The sequence below is a fragment of the Selaginella moellendorffii genome, unplaced genomic scaffold, assembly GCF_000143415.4.
Source record: "Selaginella moellendorffii unplaced genomic scaffold, v1.0 SELMOscaffold_21, whole genome shotgun sequence".
Classification (NCBI taxonomy): Eukaryota; Viridiplantae; Streptophyta; class Lycopodiopsida; order Selaginellales; family Selaginellaceae; genus Selaginella; species Selaginella moellendorffii.
Genome location: NW_003314282.1, coordinates 514957 through 528429, shown reverse-complemented (window position 1 = coordinate 528429; position 13473 = coordinate 514957). Strand labels below are relative to the sequence as shown.

The 13473-nt window shown below is 50.3% G+C and overlaps 5 protein-coding genes across 5 annotated transcripts; all 5 read left to right on the top strand.

Moving 5' to 3' along the window:
* The first annotated feature begins 87 nt into the window (after nt 1–87).
* On the top strand, nt 88–7857 carry LOC9641384. Its single transcript, XM_024678031.1, has 20 exons — nt 88–771; nt 1023–1442; nt 1510–1899; nt 1955–2170; nt 2225–2938; nt 3010–3131; nt 3182–3327; nt 3394–3510; nt 3565–3747; nt 4149–4293; nt 4399–5322; nt 5381–5452; nt 5512–5601; nt 5651–5830; nt 5884–5974; nt 6030–6092; nt 6148–6214; nt 6270–6373; nt 6434–6560; nt 6616–7857. Exons 1-20 carry the CDS (start codon nt 553–555, stop codon nt 7830–7832), a joined length of 5607 nt encoding a protein of 1868 aa, XP_024533799.1. The 5' UTR covers nt 88–552; the 3' UTR covers nt 7833–7857.
* LOC9641383 (guard cell S-type anion channel SLAC1) lies at nt 7841–9587 on the top strand. The gene is made up of 4 exons (XM_002973270.2): nt 7841–8240; nt 8295–9068; nt 9158–9189; nt 9250–9587. Exons 1-4 carry the CDS (start codon nt 7941–7943, stop codon nt 9521–9523), a joined length of 1380 nt encoding a protein of 459 aa, XP_002973316.2. The 5' UTR covers nt 7841–7940; the 3' UTR covers nt 9524–9587.
* A 7-nt stretch (nt 9588–9594) lies between these two features.
* LOC9641382 (cold-regulated 413 inner membrane protein 1, chloroplastic) lies at nt 9595–10743 on the top strand. The gene is made up of 6 exons (XM_002973269.2): nt 9595–9756; nt 9880–9996; nt 10050–10145; nt 10214–10278; nt 10340–10409; nt 10475–10743. The coding sequence occupies exons 1-6, from the start codon at nt 9614–9616 to the stop codon at nt 10647–10649; spliced, it is 666 nt and encodes a 221-aa protein (XP_002973315.2). The 5' UTR covers nt 9595–9613; the 3' UTR covers nt 10650–10743.
* A 34-nt stretch (nt 10744–10777) lies between these two features.
* LOC9641381 lies at nt 10778–11606 on the top strand. The gene is made up of 3 exons (XM_002973268.2): nt 10778–11045; nt 11099–11272; nt 11336–11606. Exons 1-3 carry the CDS (start codon nt 10806–10808, stop codon nt 11504–11506), a joined length of 585 nt encoding a protein of 194 aa, XP_002973314.2. The 5' UTR covers nt 10778–10805; the 3' UTR covers nt 11507–11606.
* A 112-nt stretch (nt 11607–11718) lies between these two features.
* LOC9637801 (ras-related protein RABA5c) lies at nt 11719–13337 on the top strand. The gene is made up of 2 exons (XM_002973267.2): nt 11719–12346; nt 12919–13337. Exons 1-2 carry the CDS (start codon nt 12010–12012, stop codon nt 13245–13247), a joined length of 666 nt encoding a protein of 221 aa, XP_002973313.1. The 5' UTR covers nt 11719–12009; the 3' UTR covers nt 13248–13337.
* Nucleotides 13338–13473: the final 136 nt, after the last annotated feature.

Below are 13473 nucleotides of genomic sequence, written 5' to 3'. Positions count from 1 at the left end.
GGGCGACGGAATATCCCACCAGGGGACGGAATATCCCAGCCTTACGCCCGTCACGATCACATGGTATTTAAGGACGGAGAAACGATGAGAGAGACGAGGGAAGAAGACAAGGACGGAGAAAGAGTCGATTAGGGCAATCCGGGAAATGGCGATGGCGAGGTGAGCTCGCGGCGGGGCAAGGCGCTGGCGCCTTGGCGAGTTTTCTAGACAAGAAATTCTTGGGGTTTTAGGGTCGCCGGATCGATCGATTCCAGCGGTGGAGTAGACGCTAGGTCTCAAATTCTGGCACGGCTCCTGGCTGTGTCTAGCTTGAGTGCGCGCAAGGGTTTCGGTGGTGGCCACAGCTTTTTGCTCGGGCTAGCTTGCGAGGCGGGACTTTTTTCGAGCTGGGCTGTGAATACAAGCGAGGGACAGGATAGAGGAATTTGGTGAGGAGCGCGCGTAGAAAAAATCATTCATTGGGGAATTTGCTGGGTGGGATTGATATAGCGAGGCCTCTTTTTTTGGTTCTTAGTGTGAATTATGGACGCATAGCGGCAATCCAAGTGGGTTATGCAAGAAGAGGAGATATTCGAGGGGATGAGAAACGATGCCAGCTCGAGAAGCCCCCGCTTTGGGGTAGCACGGAATGGTAGCAGCAAATTCACTTGGAGAGCGATCTCCAGCTACCTGCGTAGCGTTTCTGCTGGGAATATCGCTGCTACTGTACGCACCGCGAGCTCTTCGGTAACTTCTACAGCCTCTCACGAGGAGGACAAGCATCGAGAACAGGTACTTTGATTTTTCTTTTTGATCTTGCGATTCATTTTTTGCTTTTGTTCCAAAGTGAATTGTTTCTCTGGTCTTATGCTTTGTTTGGGGCTCGTGAAAAGATCATATCTTCTCAAGGGGATTGCCTTTGACACGTGGGTTTACGCTTGCATTTACGTCCTTGTTTTCTTGTTCTTGCAGATAGAGTTTGCTGTCATGCTCTTCTTTTTCCTGCGTTATTTTACTTACGTTTCTTTGGAATCTTGCTGCAGGTGCAATGGGCCTCGCTGGACACTCTGGAAGTTGGCCCCGGCCTGTTTCGTCATGTGTTGTTACTCACGTATCTTCACGGTTTTCAAGTCTGGGACCTGGAAGATGCCGGCAGCGTAAGAGACATCGTATCAAAACGCGATGGACGTGCTGCATTCCTGCGGCTCAAGCCATTAACCGAAAGTCAAGCTGGAGAACTCAAGGATGTGGAGCCTCTACTGCTGGTTGTTACGGGGGACTACGCTAGAGGGAACTCTGGCTCCAACGGAACAGTGAGGGCCGTGCACCCGCATTTCGTTCCAACCGTAGTTCGCTTCTATTCTTTGAGGACGCACAACTACGTCAAGGAGCTGCGCTTCCGGACTGGTATTTATGCTGTTCGGTGCAGCCGACGCCTGATTGCCGTTGCTCTCGCCAACCAGGTACGCAACCTGGCTTTGTTAGCTTTCCTTTTCTCTTACAGTGCCGTGCTTTTACTTTGTCTTCCAGATCTATGGCTACGACGCCGACACCCTTCAGACTATTGTCAGTGTGTTGACTTATAGTATGCCTAGTGCTGGGCTGGGAGCAGCCAATGCTGGATATGGAGCCTTGGCACTCGGTCCCAGGTGGATGGCTTACCCAGCCAACCAACCGTTTATGTCCTCTGTTGGTCGCGTTTCACCGCAACACCTGATATCTCCGGGGATCAGCCCGTCTACGTCACCTGCGAGTGGTGGCCTGGTTGCTCACTATGCTATGGAGTCGAGCAAGCAGTTGGCAGCGGGGATCATGACACTTGGTGATATGGGATACAAGACTTTGTCCAAGTACTGCTCCGACTTGTTGCCGGAGGGTGCAAGTAATGGAGCTAGTACTGAAACCGAGTACGCGGGAACTGTAAGTTTTCTGCCTTTCCTCTTTCCTTGGGCTGATGGTTATAAGTTTTTAACAGGTGATTGTGCGGGATTACGTAGAGAATAAAATCATCGCGCAATTCCGTGCGCATTCCAGCCCGATATCTGCACTTTGTTTCGATCCGAGTGGAACGCTTCTCGTTACGGCGTCCGTGTACGGCCACAACCTGAATGTGTTCCGCCTGACTCCGACAGCAGATGCAAAGGCCTCGCACGTGCACCTTTACAAGCTCTGTAGAGGCGTTACAAATGCGGTAAGGTTCTACCTTTACTGAAACGAAACATTTTTCTTACGAGCAGCATCTCAGGTTATCCAAGACATCAGTTTCAGCCACGACAGTCATTGGATTTCGGTAAGCACTTCCAGGGGCACGAGTCATCTGTTCGCTATTTCACCCTTCGGTGGAGGTGTCGGGCCTCAGACCCATGGCGCCTGCTCGGTGGATCCTTTCACCGGGCCCATGGTGGTTCCTACACCGGCCTATCCTTGGTGGACTAGCAACGGCCCGCTTCGTGCTTCTCAACAGGCTCTACCGCCGCCGCCGCCCGCAATCACTCTATCCGTGGTAAGCAGGATAAAGAATGGACTGGGGTGGCGAGGGACCGGACGGCCTAATGGCTCCAGTGCAAGTAGCGGGGCTGTGGCAGCCGGGTTTCACGACGGTGACTGTGGAAGCTCGGAAGGCGGGAACTGTAGCCTGAGGGATAAACTGTGGGTGCTTTGTCCGTCCGGCTACCTTACGAAATACTTGCTGAGACCATGCACAGGAGGGGAGGGTGGATACAGTACAGAAGGATCGAGCAGTCCGGGGCAGTCTCAGGATTTGAGGCTAATCGTGGAGCCGTCTGAGAAGTGGGATATCTGTCGGCGAAAAGATTGGCTCGAGCGCGAGGCCAGCTACCCGGACGAGCAGTCTCTGAAAACTGAGATGAAAGTGGAGGAGCTACAACGCTGGTACATGTCCAACGCCGAAGTACAGATTAGCCAAGCACGGCCGCTCCCGATTTGGGCCAAGCCTAATGTAAACTCTCGTTACAAGCAACTCTCTCGTGTTTTCGTTTTCTCCAGCTTACTAACGGTTTGGCTTTTCAGGTGTACTTCCATGCACTACTGGTGAAGGACAATCAGGAGCTCGAAATAGAAAAGATGCCGCACCAGGTGATTGAGATCCGAAGAAAGGACTTGAAACCTCTGGTGGACAGGCTCCAGCAAAGGTATGTTTTTACTTTCTGGAGAATGGCTAACTTTTCCTTCGTGCTCACAGAGACGGAATTGCGGTCCCGAAATACCGTTTGCATAACAACTTGGAGACGCAAATCCAGCGATCAAGTAGTGGAAGTAGCTTTGGATCCGAAGGCCCTTTAGTTGACTCGTCCTGTGGATCTAATGGCTTCCACCATAACTATCAAGGTTTGTGTCGAGTTTCTTGGTTTTTTTTACCGTAGCAAGCCTTTTTGATGTTTGCTTGCACCGCAGGATCTGATGTGTATATTACGGCGGCATCTCCAGGAGGGATGCTGCAGAACGATTTATTCAGCGCGAACTGCTTGCATGCTAATCACGTCTTAGCTGCGGTTCCAAACCCGACAACAGGTCAGTCATCTCAAGTTTGTCACTGAGCGACAACTTTGGAGAGTTTTGTTCCAGCTCCGACCGAGGAAGCGATTGCTGCAGCGTCGATGGCCAACGAGTTGCAGGATCCCGGCCCAGCTCTGGAACCCGAGCCTGCTGCGGCGGTGGACTGTGAAGCAGGGAATGCCGAGAACGAGGCGCAGCAGAGTCACGGCGCAGAGAGCTGGGAAGGAGCAATGTTCCCCTTCTGTGAAGAAGGTACTCAAACTTAGTTTTTCTTTCGTTTTCTCTAGTGTTTGCTGATAATCTCTTGTTTCCAGACTAGGCTTACGTCGTTGGAGTGGAAGGAATAATGGAAGAAGATGATGGAAGTATTCTAGCAGTCTTGTTTTGTGGAGTGCGATGGACGCTATGTGACCGACGATGTAAGCCAAAGTTTTTGAGCGTGCTTACTTTGACTGCAGATTTAACACCCAAGTTCCAGGCTGAGAAAAAGAACAAAAAAATTCGAAAACAGAGAAAAAAAACCAACGAAATTACCATTGGATTCCAACGAAGAAAAACGAGCCAAAAAAAAAAAAAAAAAGAATAAACCGGCTGGAAATGCTTGTATGTAGTTACCTCCAAGCCCTCTTGATTTTTTACAGCGTTGTAAATACTCTTGTACAGAGATAAAGAAAAGAAGTTTTTACCTTTTTACCACTGTTTGTGTGCCATTTGTACCTTATCCCCCACCAAAACCCTCCATTTTTTTTGGCTATCTAGGGTTCTTCGTTGGAGCGCTCGGCGGTTCTTCTTCGCGAGGTAAATGTAGAAGCGAATGCGCTGCGCGATTCGAGATTGGCGCTCAATCTGAGCTGCGCTGCTGCATTCTTCGATGTTTCTCCACTCAGAATTTCGTGCCTACAGTGCTGTTGGAGCCATGGCGAAGACGGAGGAGACAACGAAGGCCGAGACAGCCGCGGTGGAGAAGAAGAACGAGCCGGAGATGATGCGCTATGAGGACTATCGCGGCAATGTGCAAGTGTTTCCCAAGCCTCCGGAGCCAAACATTGTGGATTTGATAGACCAGGAGACGTGGGGGACGGACGAGGAGGAAATTCTTCCCGAGGAAGAGGAGGAGTCGGAGGAGGAAGTGGAATTTCGATTCGTTCCTCCGCCTAGGCGTCGAGCCCCGCAGCTGGAAGAGCCAAAGGAGCCTGACGAGGATTCGGAGAAGAAGAAGCTGAGAGAGCAGGAGATTATGGAGCTGTCACGGGAACAAGATCGTCGTATTGCCGAGGAACGCCAGCGGAAAAAGCTCGAGAGAGTGAAGAAGAAGGAGGAGATTATCAAGGACAGGCTCAAGAACGAGTATGAGGCGACTTGGAACTTCCCGGTGGATTTGGAAGGGTGGACGGAAGAGGACCTTGGAGAAGAATGGGTGGATCCTCCTCTCGATGCCACTGGCAGTGGATATGATCCAATGTTTGCGCCACCTCCTCCCGACGAAGATCTGGACAAAGTTATCGCACAGCAAACGAAGAGAAGCCGCAAGCAGAAGAAGGAGTTTAAGAAGTATATGGACAAGCTCAAGGAAGAAAGGATGAAGATGCTCAAGAACCCGCCGGATAGATATGATCCAAAGCTCTTTGAGCACAGGAAGAAGCAGAAAACGCCGCTGACCGAGGATGGATATCCAGCACGGCCATACTACGTGCCTTATCGCCTGCCTTATCCTTCCATACCAAAGATCCATGCCGAGGTTGAGAATGCGTTCGATGTGGTGGAAGAGCTGGAAAAGATCGAGGAGTTCTTACGGTGGGGGAGTTATATCTTCCCTGATGGATCGAGGTTTGTTCTTTTTCCTTTTCTATTTGTTGTTTATACCTCTTTCTGTCGGTTTTCTCAGCTACGAAGGAACCATTTGGGACGACCTTGCTCATGGAAAGGGAGTCTACACATCCATGTTTGAGGACGTACAGTTAAGCCATTTCATCTGACATTTCTGTGCATATGAGATTGACAAGTTTGGATGCGCAGATATGAAGGTATGTGGCGGCGAAACATGATGGAAGGACACGGGGTGCTTCATGTTCATATTCCAGTATATCAGCCGCCGCCGGACTCCAAGTAAGTCTGTGCTTGTGTCGTGAAGTTGTTACTCCGTTCTGTTTTGCAGGCTCGAGAAAGAAATGAGAGATCAAGGCTGGATTATCAAAGCTGACTACATGCCTCCGGAAGAACGTGAATGGCTAAAGAAAGACATTGAAGATACACTGGAGAAGCCGAACGTAACCATGAAAGCGTCCGAGTTGTACGAGAACGATCCATACTGGATTGAGCTGTATGGAGAATTGCCGTAAGTTACTTTTCTTGTTTTATTTCATTTTACGGATATTGCGAAATTTGCAGAGAAAAGGGTCGATATAAATATTCTGGACAGTGGAAGCATAATCGTATGCACGGATGTGGCGTGCTTGATGTGAACACGCGCCTGATTTACGTAAGAGTTCTTTCTTACACCAACAGATGTGTCAAACTTGGCTTATATTGTTCAGGGAAAGTTCTATTTTGGAGAGCTCTTAGGAGATCCCGGCGAATGTACTTTGGAGGCTTGCGCTGTGAGTACTATGCTACAGACATTCGCATTATTAATTTTACTTGATCGTCGTGTAGATCCACTCTGGTTTAGCCCAAGTGGCTGCAGCCAAAGCGAAGATGTTCACTAAAAAACCGGATGGAAGTACGTACATTTTTAACTACTTTACGGTGGAAGCTCAAGCATAAAAAACTTGCAGTGGTGCGGGAGATGGACGGTCCTTTCAATGATCCTCAGCATCCTTACTTTTACGAAGATGAAGATGTTTGGATGGCTCCAGGCTGGGTCAATGCCTATTACGAGGTCGGCCTCAGCGTCATTTTGAAGTTGTAATGTATGTCTTCTCTTTTCTGTGAGATGCAGGTTCCCGATCCATGGAAGATTTACGTTGAGGAGGTGGATAAAGAACAGCAAATGTGGCTTAACTCGTTCATCAAATCACCGCTAAGAATACCAATGCCTGCCGAGCTGGAATACATGTGGGAAAATGGTACATTTGCTCATTCTACACTTGGGTTGCTCTGAAGTGATGAATATTGTTACAGGTGACGAGTTTATAGTGTTAACCAACGAGCCTTCCTCTTACGGATGGCTTGACGAGGAGAACGTGCTGAAGTCTCATCCAAATTTCGAGGGAGAAATCCTCTATCATGTTCCGACCGGTCGATTGATCAACTGGATCTACGATAAAGATGGAAACATAAAGTTCTTCTGGCAGCCATACAAAGAAGACGGATCTATAAAGCCGGAGGAAGCTGTGTTTCTACCTGATGGTTGGGACGAGTTTTTCTCGGACGAGCCAATGGAGGATCCAGATGAACTGAAGGATCCACAAGATCTGACGCGAGAGGAGAGGCTGAAAAAGTACAAGGAAGAAGACGAGCAGATGGAACGGGAATGGCAAAAGGAGAAAGAAGAAATGGAGCGGAGGTGGCGTGAGGAGGACGAGGAACGGAAAGAGGAAATGAAGCTGAGAGCTGAAATTGAAGATGAGGCAATTGAAGAGGAGCTCCGACAGCTGGACGAGATTGAACAGGCGATGGACGAAGCAGACAGATTGCGCAAAGAAGCTAAAACGAAGGGACCCGAGAAGATGGAAAAGCCGGAACAGCCAACGGAGAAAACTGTGGTAGAGGAAGATGAGGAAGAAGAAGAAGAGCCTTCAACTCTTGACAAAGCGGTGGAACAGGATGAGGTTGAGCCTGAAGAGGACACCAAGAGAAGTTTTGGAAAAACAGCTGACGACGAAGACGAACCTCGAAGCTTCGGTAAAGTGGATGAAGATGAAGATGGCGAAGAAGAGGGAGAAGAGGATAAGAAACCTCGCGGTTTTGGTAAGGTGGCGATGCTAGAAGAGGACAGCAACAGGCCGGACGAGAAAATCTCGGATAGAACCTCAAAGTCAGCGTTTCCTACGGCATTTGCGGCGATCACAATGTCACCATGGCTCCGAGCTTTTACTTTCCCGATGCTCAGGAGGCATCAACAGCAGAAACAAGCCTCAGGTGGTGGAGAGAAGACGAAGAACTTCCCAAGCCAGCCTTCTTCGGACCTGTCTTTTCCAGAGCGCATGGAACCCGTGAAGATACCTTGTGCCACGAAAAAGTCCTTCGTCACGCTTAGAACGACGAGGAGTTGCAATAGCTCGGTAGTTCTTCTCGAGAGGCGGAAGAACACGACTCTGCAAAACCAACGCTCGAGAAAGAGTTACTCGTGGAAGATCTCCGAGCAGGACGTTTTCTCGATCGCGATTCCAGTCTAGTGGCAGTGGAAGAAATGGAAACAGGAAACAGGAGATGAACAGGAATACAGGAGCAGGCAAACCATTGGAGGGGTCAGCCACGTCGACTAACTGTCCGTTTTCACATGAATGCGGGCGATTCTTAGGGTCATGGGGAGGAGTGATCCTCTGGACGAGTCGCCGGAAAAGCAACCCGAGGCCGGTTCCAGTCAAGTTGATCGAGTTTCACAGTCGCCACCGCAATCGCCACCCACGTCGACGAGCTACAACTTGTTCAAGACAAGGTCGTCCAAGAGCCTAGAGAAGCAAATCCCGTGGCTCTCCAAGCAGAACGGCGATGCGCCTCCACCAAAGTTTGAGACCGACGAGGAGCTCCCGGCGGGGAGGTTCTTCGATGCGTTGCAGGGCCCCGAGCTCGAAGTTCTCAAGGTAAGCTTTTTCCGCGAGCTCGATGATCTAGAGAGGTAACCTTTTCCACTCCAGGATTCCGAGGATTTGCTGTTGCCACTGGATCAAAAGTGGCCTTTTCTACTTCGCGTACCAGCCAATGTATTCGGAGTAAGCATCGGACTCTCAGCGCAGTCTCTTCTCTGGGCCGAGATCCACGACGCGTCATCGCTGAGCTACTTGAAACACGTCCCCAAAGGAGTGCTTTTCGCGCTGTGGTCGATCGGGGTGTTCGTCCACACCGTCCTCTTCTCGGCCTACGCATTGAAGTGCGTCTTCTACTTCGAAGCCGTGCGCCGGGAGTTTCATCATCCAGTGAGAGTCAACTATTTCTTCGCTCCCTGGGTGGCGGCCATGCTGCTGGCGCTGAGTACCCCGAAAGACATCGCCAAGCGGCTCCATCCGTGGCTGCTCGGCGTCTTCATGGGGCCGGTGTTTGCTCTCGAGGTGAAGATCTACGGGCAGTGGCTGTTTGGAGGCGAGAGAAGGCTGTCCAAGGTCGCAAACCCGACCACTCACCTGGCGCTCACGGGCAACTTCGTCGGATCGTTGCTTTCTCACGTCGTTGGGTGGAAGGAGTTTGCGATCTTCCTCTTCGCGGTCGGCTTGGCACACTACGTGGTTCTCTTCGTCACGCTCTACCAGAGGCTGCCGACAAACGAGACGCTCCCGAAGGAGCTCCACCCCGTGTTTTTCCTCTTCATCGCTGCTCCAAGCATCGCTAGCGAGGCCTGGGAGATGCTCGCTGGAAGTTTTGACTACCCGGCCAGGCTCATACACTTCGTGGGACTCTTTCTCTTCATCTCACTGGTAAGCTTGCTTTTCTTTCTTCTAGCTAGAATTTCTTTTCTCCAGCCGGAAACTAATCGTATCGTTTTTCGCTTTTCATCTTCGAGCAGATTGTCCGGTTGAATTTTTTTCGCGGCTTCAGGTACTCGTCAAAATCGATTTTTTCTTTCTCCTCGCATGGTTTCTCTAACTTGGCTTCCAGGTTCTCGATCGCGTGGTGGGCTTACACATTCCCAGTGGCAGCAATCGCGATGACCGCGAATCGCTACGGCCTGGTAGTCTCCTCGTGGCTCACCGATGCAATGACAAGCTTCTTCATCTTTCTGTCCGTGGCGATCGTCGCTTGCGTGCTCGTCCTCTCGATCCTCCACGCCGTGCTGTGGGGGACGCTCCTCCCCAACGATATGGCGATCGCCATCACCACGCACAAGAAGAAAAAATCGCACTCGCAGCGCGTCGTCAAGCACCAGGTCTGAGCGAAACGCGAGAGGAAGAAGAAGATGAATTTTTGAGAGAAATTTTAAAAACTTTAGGCTCGCATATCAAGCTAGGCTAGGGTTTTGAGAATGGCGATGGCGATGCCACTGGCGCTTGCGTCGATGGCGATCCCGAGTGGATCGCCGCGGATGGATCTTGTCTGCCATCACCAGCAGCTGGGATTGCCGGCGCCGCGCGGGCGATCGTTATTTTCCTCCTCGTCGACCATCGGGTAAGTCCGACGCGTCCCTCGCTTGGATTGGCTCTTGGATCGGTTACATTTTTCCCCCTTGACAGTTGGAGAACGTTCCCGATTTGAACAGTCGTTCTCTCTGTTTTTTTTTTGTCTCGCCAGGAAGAAAATTCCACTGGCATTTTCATCGAGAATGATGAAGAGGGGATGTAAAACTGGAGCTTTCTCTGCGCAGTGCTCGGGCGAGACGCTACGATGGGTCTCGACAGTGTCTGCTGTGTAAGAATTCTCTTTGCGATGAAAACTTTGGTCTTGATTTCTTTTTCTTCCAGGGCTCTTCTCCTTGTTAAGAACACTGGAGTTCGAAAATCGCTGCTCGTTCCACTCTTGGCATTGCAAATGCCTCAAAATGTTATCAACTGGATGAAGTAAGTTTCTGCTTTCACTGGTTTTTTCTTCTTCTGCCTGTGTGTTGATATTGATCTTGGTCTTGCAGGGGTGAATATGGATTGTGGTCAGCATTTCTAGCGCTTACTGTCCGGCTTTTCTACACCATACCAGGTTCGTTGATAGCCTCGAGTTTTTCTTCTCTCGTTGGTGTAACCATGGTAGTATTTAACAGGAGAGCTTGAGCTTCCTTTGGTTCTTCTCTTGCTCGTCATTACAGCTCCATACCAAGTGATGCAGCAAAGGTATAGTTTCTCACTCTTTCTTTCAAGAAAGTGATGCCTAACTTTGCTTGCTCCGTGTATGATAGAGGGACTCAAGCGGGACTGATCATATGGGCCACACTATCATCCTACTTGGGATTCCAACACATCTCTCGAGCTGGAGGGATCGGCCGTGCGTTCCACCAGCGAGTCCTCGTCCCGACCGTGGCCTCCATCTTTCTGGTGGCGGTTCCGGTCGTGCTTCTCTACCAGGGCCTCTGACAGCAACGCGTGTAGTACGTATGTGTGTATTCGTTACTGTACAGCTTCGTTTTGTATCATTGACTAACAATAACGAGTTTGTTTTTAAGAGAAAGATCACTGTTAAGGGAGCTGGGGCGGTGGGATACTTGTTAGAAGAGAACTTTAGTCCAGGGAATGGCGGTGGTGGCCATGGCTTGTTCGCAAGCTCTAAGTTTTGGGTCGACAATTCAGCCGCAGAGAAGAACGGGGGCAGGCCTTTGTGTGTCCAAAACGAGAAGGCCAAGAAGGATATGCAGCGCTGTGATGAACAAGGAGAAGGAAACGAAGCAGTCGGTGGAAACAGATGCTGTGAACAAAGACGACGGTGTCGAAGAAGTGACGAGGAAATTTGGATTGGAAGCTGGTCTGTGGAAGGTAACTCTCGCTCTCCCTTTTTCCTTTCTCAGAAAAAAAATCTCGTCTTGCAGATTTTTTCTTCCAAGAAGAACGAGAGCGGCGAGAAGAAAGTCCAAGCCAAAGAGCTACTCGCTAGATACGGTGGCGCGTATCTAGTCACTTCCATCTCTCTCTCGGCGGTCTCGTTCGCGCTGTGCTACCTTCTCATCAACGCGGGAGTGGACGTTCCATCGCTGCTTGCAAAGGTAAGCGAGCAATCAAATTCTTTGTGTTCTTCACTCACGAAGTTCCATCGCGAATCCAACCAGGTGGGAATCCAGAGCAACGAAACTGGCGAGAAAGTTGGAACTCTGGCGCTCGCGTACGCCGCACACAAAGCTGCTTCGCCAATTCGATTCCCTCCAACAGTGGCATTGACGCCAATCGTCGCGAGCTGGTTTGGAAAGAAGAACAAACAGGAGGGAGGAGGAAAGAGCTGAGAGATATTCCGTCGGCTACTTAGGATATTCTGCCAGGCCACTAGCAAAGCACATTCCGTTAATGGATTTTAGGGCGCGAGGAATCTTCCCCTACTTTAAAGTGTGGCCGTCGATGAGCGTGGCACAAGCAACGGTGGCGATGGGACCACACGCATCCAGCGTGTCCACGACGTGACGTCTCCGCAAGGGAGGGATCGGTGGATCAATTCGATCCATTTTTTTTGCAGAGAGTGATGAGCGGTCGTAGGGTTTGCAGTTAGCTCAGGCGCTGTTCTCGCGTCATTGATGTGATTTATCTGCCGCAGTCGTACAGATTCTCTTTCCATGCGATCATCGTCGCCATAGGTTTGATCCGAGCAGCCGCGGCGCTAGATCGCGCTCAAAATCCGGTTTCCTGGTACTGCATTGCCAAGATTTCGCAGATTTCTTCCACTAGGAAGCGAAATTTCGGGAGATTCTTGGCCGCCTAGCTAGCTAGGGTCGAAAGAAAGCACGATCGATCGATGGGGTACCAGGAGGAGGAGGCCGGCGAGGATTACATCTTCAAGGTAGTGCTCATCGGCGATTCGGCGGTGGGCAAGTCGAATTTGCTGACGAGGTATGCTCGCAACGAGTTCAATCAGAACTCCAAGGCCACGATTGGGGTGGAATTCCAGACGCAGAGCATGAGGATCAATGGCAAGGAGGTCAAGGCGCAGGTGTGGGACACGGCTGGGCAGGAGAGGTTCCGGGCTGTGACATCGGCCTATTACAGGGGCGCGCTTGGAGCCCTCGTTGTCTACGATATCACCAGGAAGCAAACCTTTGAGAACATCTCCAAATGGCTCGATGAGCTGCGAAGTAAGTTCTACTCTACTCTCCTCGGAATTCTTTGTGCTTTGCTTTCTTTTTTCTTGCTTGCATTGTCCTAGACTTGGTTTGCATCGGTTTGCACTGAGATTTCTTCTTTCCATTGTCATGTTTACATTGTTCTTGACTTCGTGGCAGATTCACGGCCTAGATGGTGATAGAACTCATTCTTTTCTTTGTTGGTGTTCTTCGCGACGTTGTTTTGTATCTATCGATGCACAGTCTAGTTGATATTGATTTGCTACTTGAAATTCTAGAGGCCTCTCTGTTTGCATTAGTAGCCTGGTTTGCATCGCTTTGTTTTTTTTTCTCTCTTTGTCGATTTTGTTCACGTCGTCATGTTTACATTGTTCTTGATGCACGGCCTAGATGGTGGTAGAAATCATTCTTTTCTTGGTGTTCTTCGCGACGTGGTTTGCTGCCTTTTCATCAATGCACAGTCTAGTTGACACTCCCTTGATGCGTGAAATCCACTTTGGTTTAGAGGCCTCTCTGTTTCCACTAGTGCTTGAGCTTGATTGCCTTGGGCTTTTGATTGCTCTAACCCAGCTTCGCTTCCATAGCTTACGGAGGATCGAGCGTGGTGACAATGCTGGTAGGCAACAAGTGCGATCTCACAAACATCCGCGAGGTATCCGTCGAGGAGGGCAAGGAGCTGGCCGAGTCGGAGAACCTCTTCTTCATGGAGACGTCGGCGCTGGCGTCCACAAACGTGAAGACGGCGTTCCAGAACGTTGTCCGCGAGATCTTCGACGCCAAGAGCCGGAGGATCGTCCCGGACGACTACGACAAAGACGACCGCGTCCCTCGCGGCCAGAAGCTCGGATTGAACGGGGCCGGCGATGGAAAATCACCCCAGGACGATGCAACTCGGCGATTTTCGTGCTGCTAAGTTCCATCCCTCCATAGCCAAGCGTTAACGACTTCTCCTTAAGGATTTGTTTAGAAATAATTAATTAACATTCTGGACCGTTGAGATGCGGAGATGCGATCTGGGCCGTTGGTTGCGTGTGAAAATGCGGCTGGGTCTAGGGTTTTGAGAGAGCTATGGTAGAATTGCTTGCTTGGCTTGTGCACAATTAAGCCGGTGTGGCGAGAGCCTTTTGGGCTGTGATTTT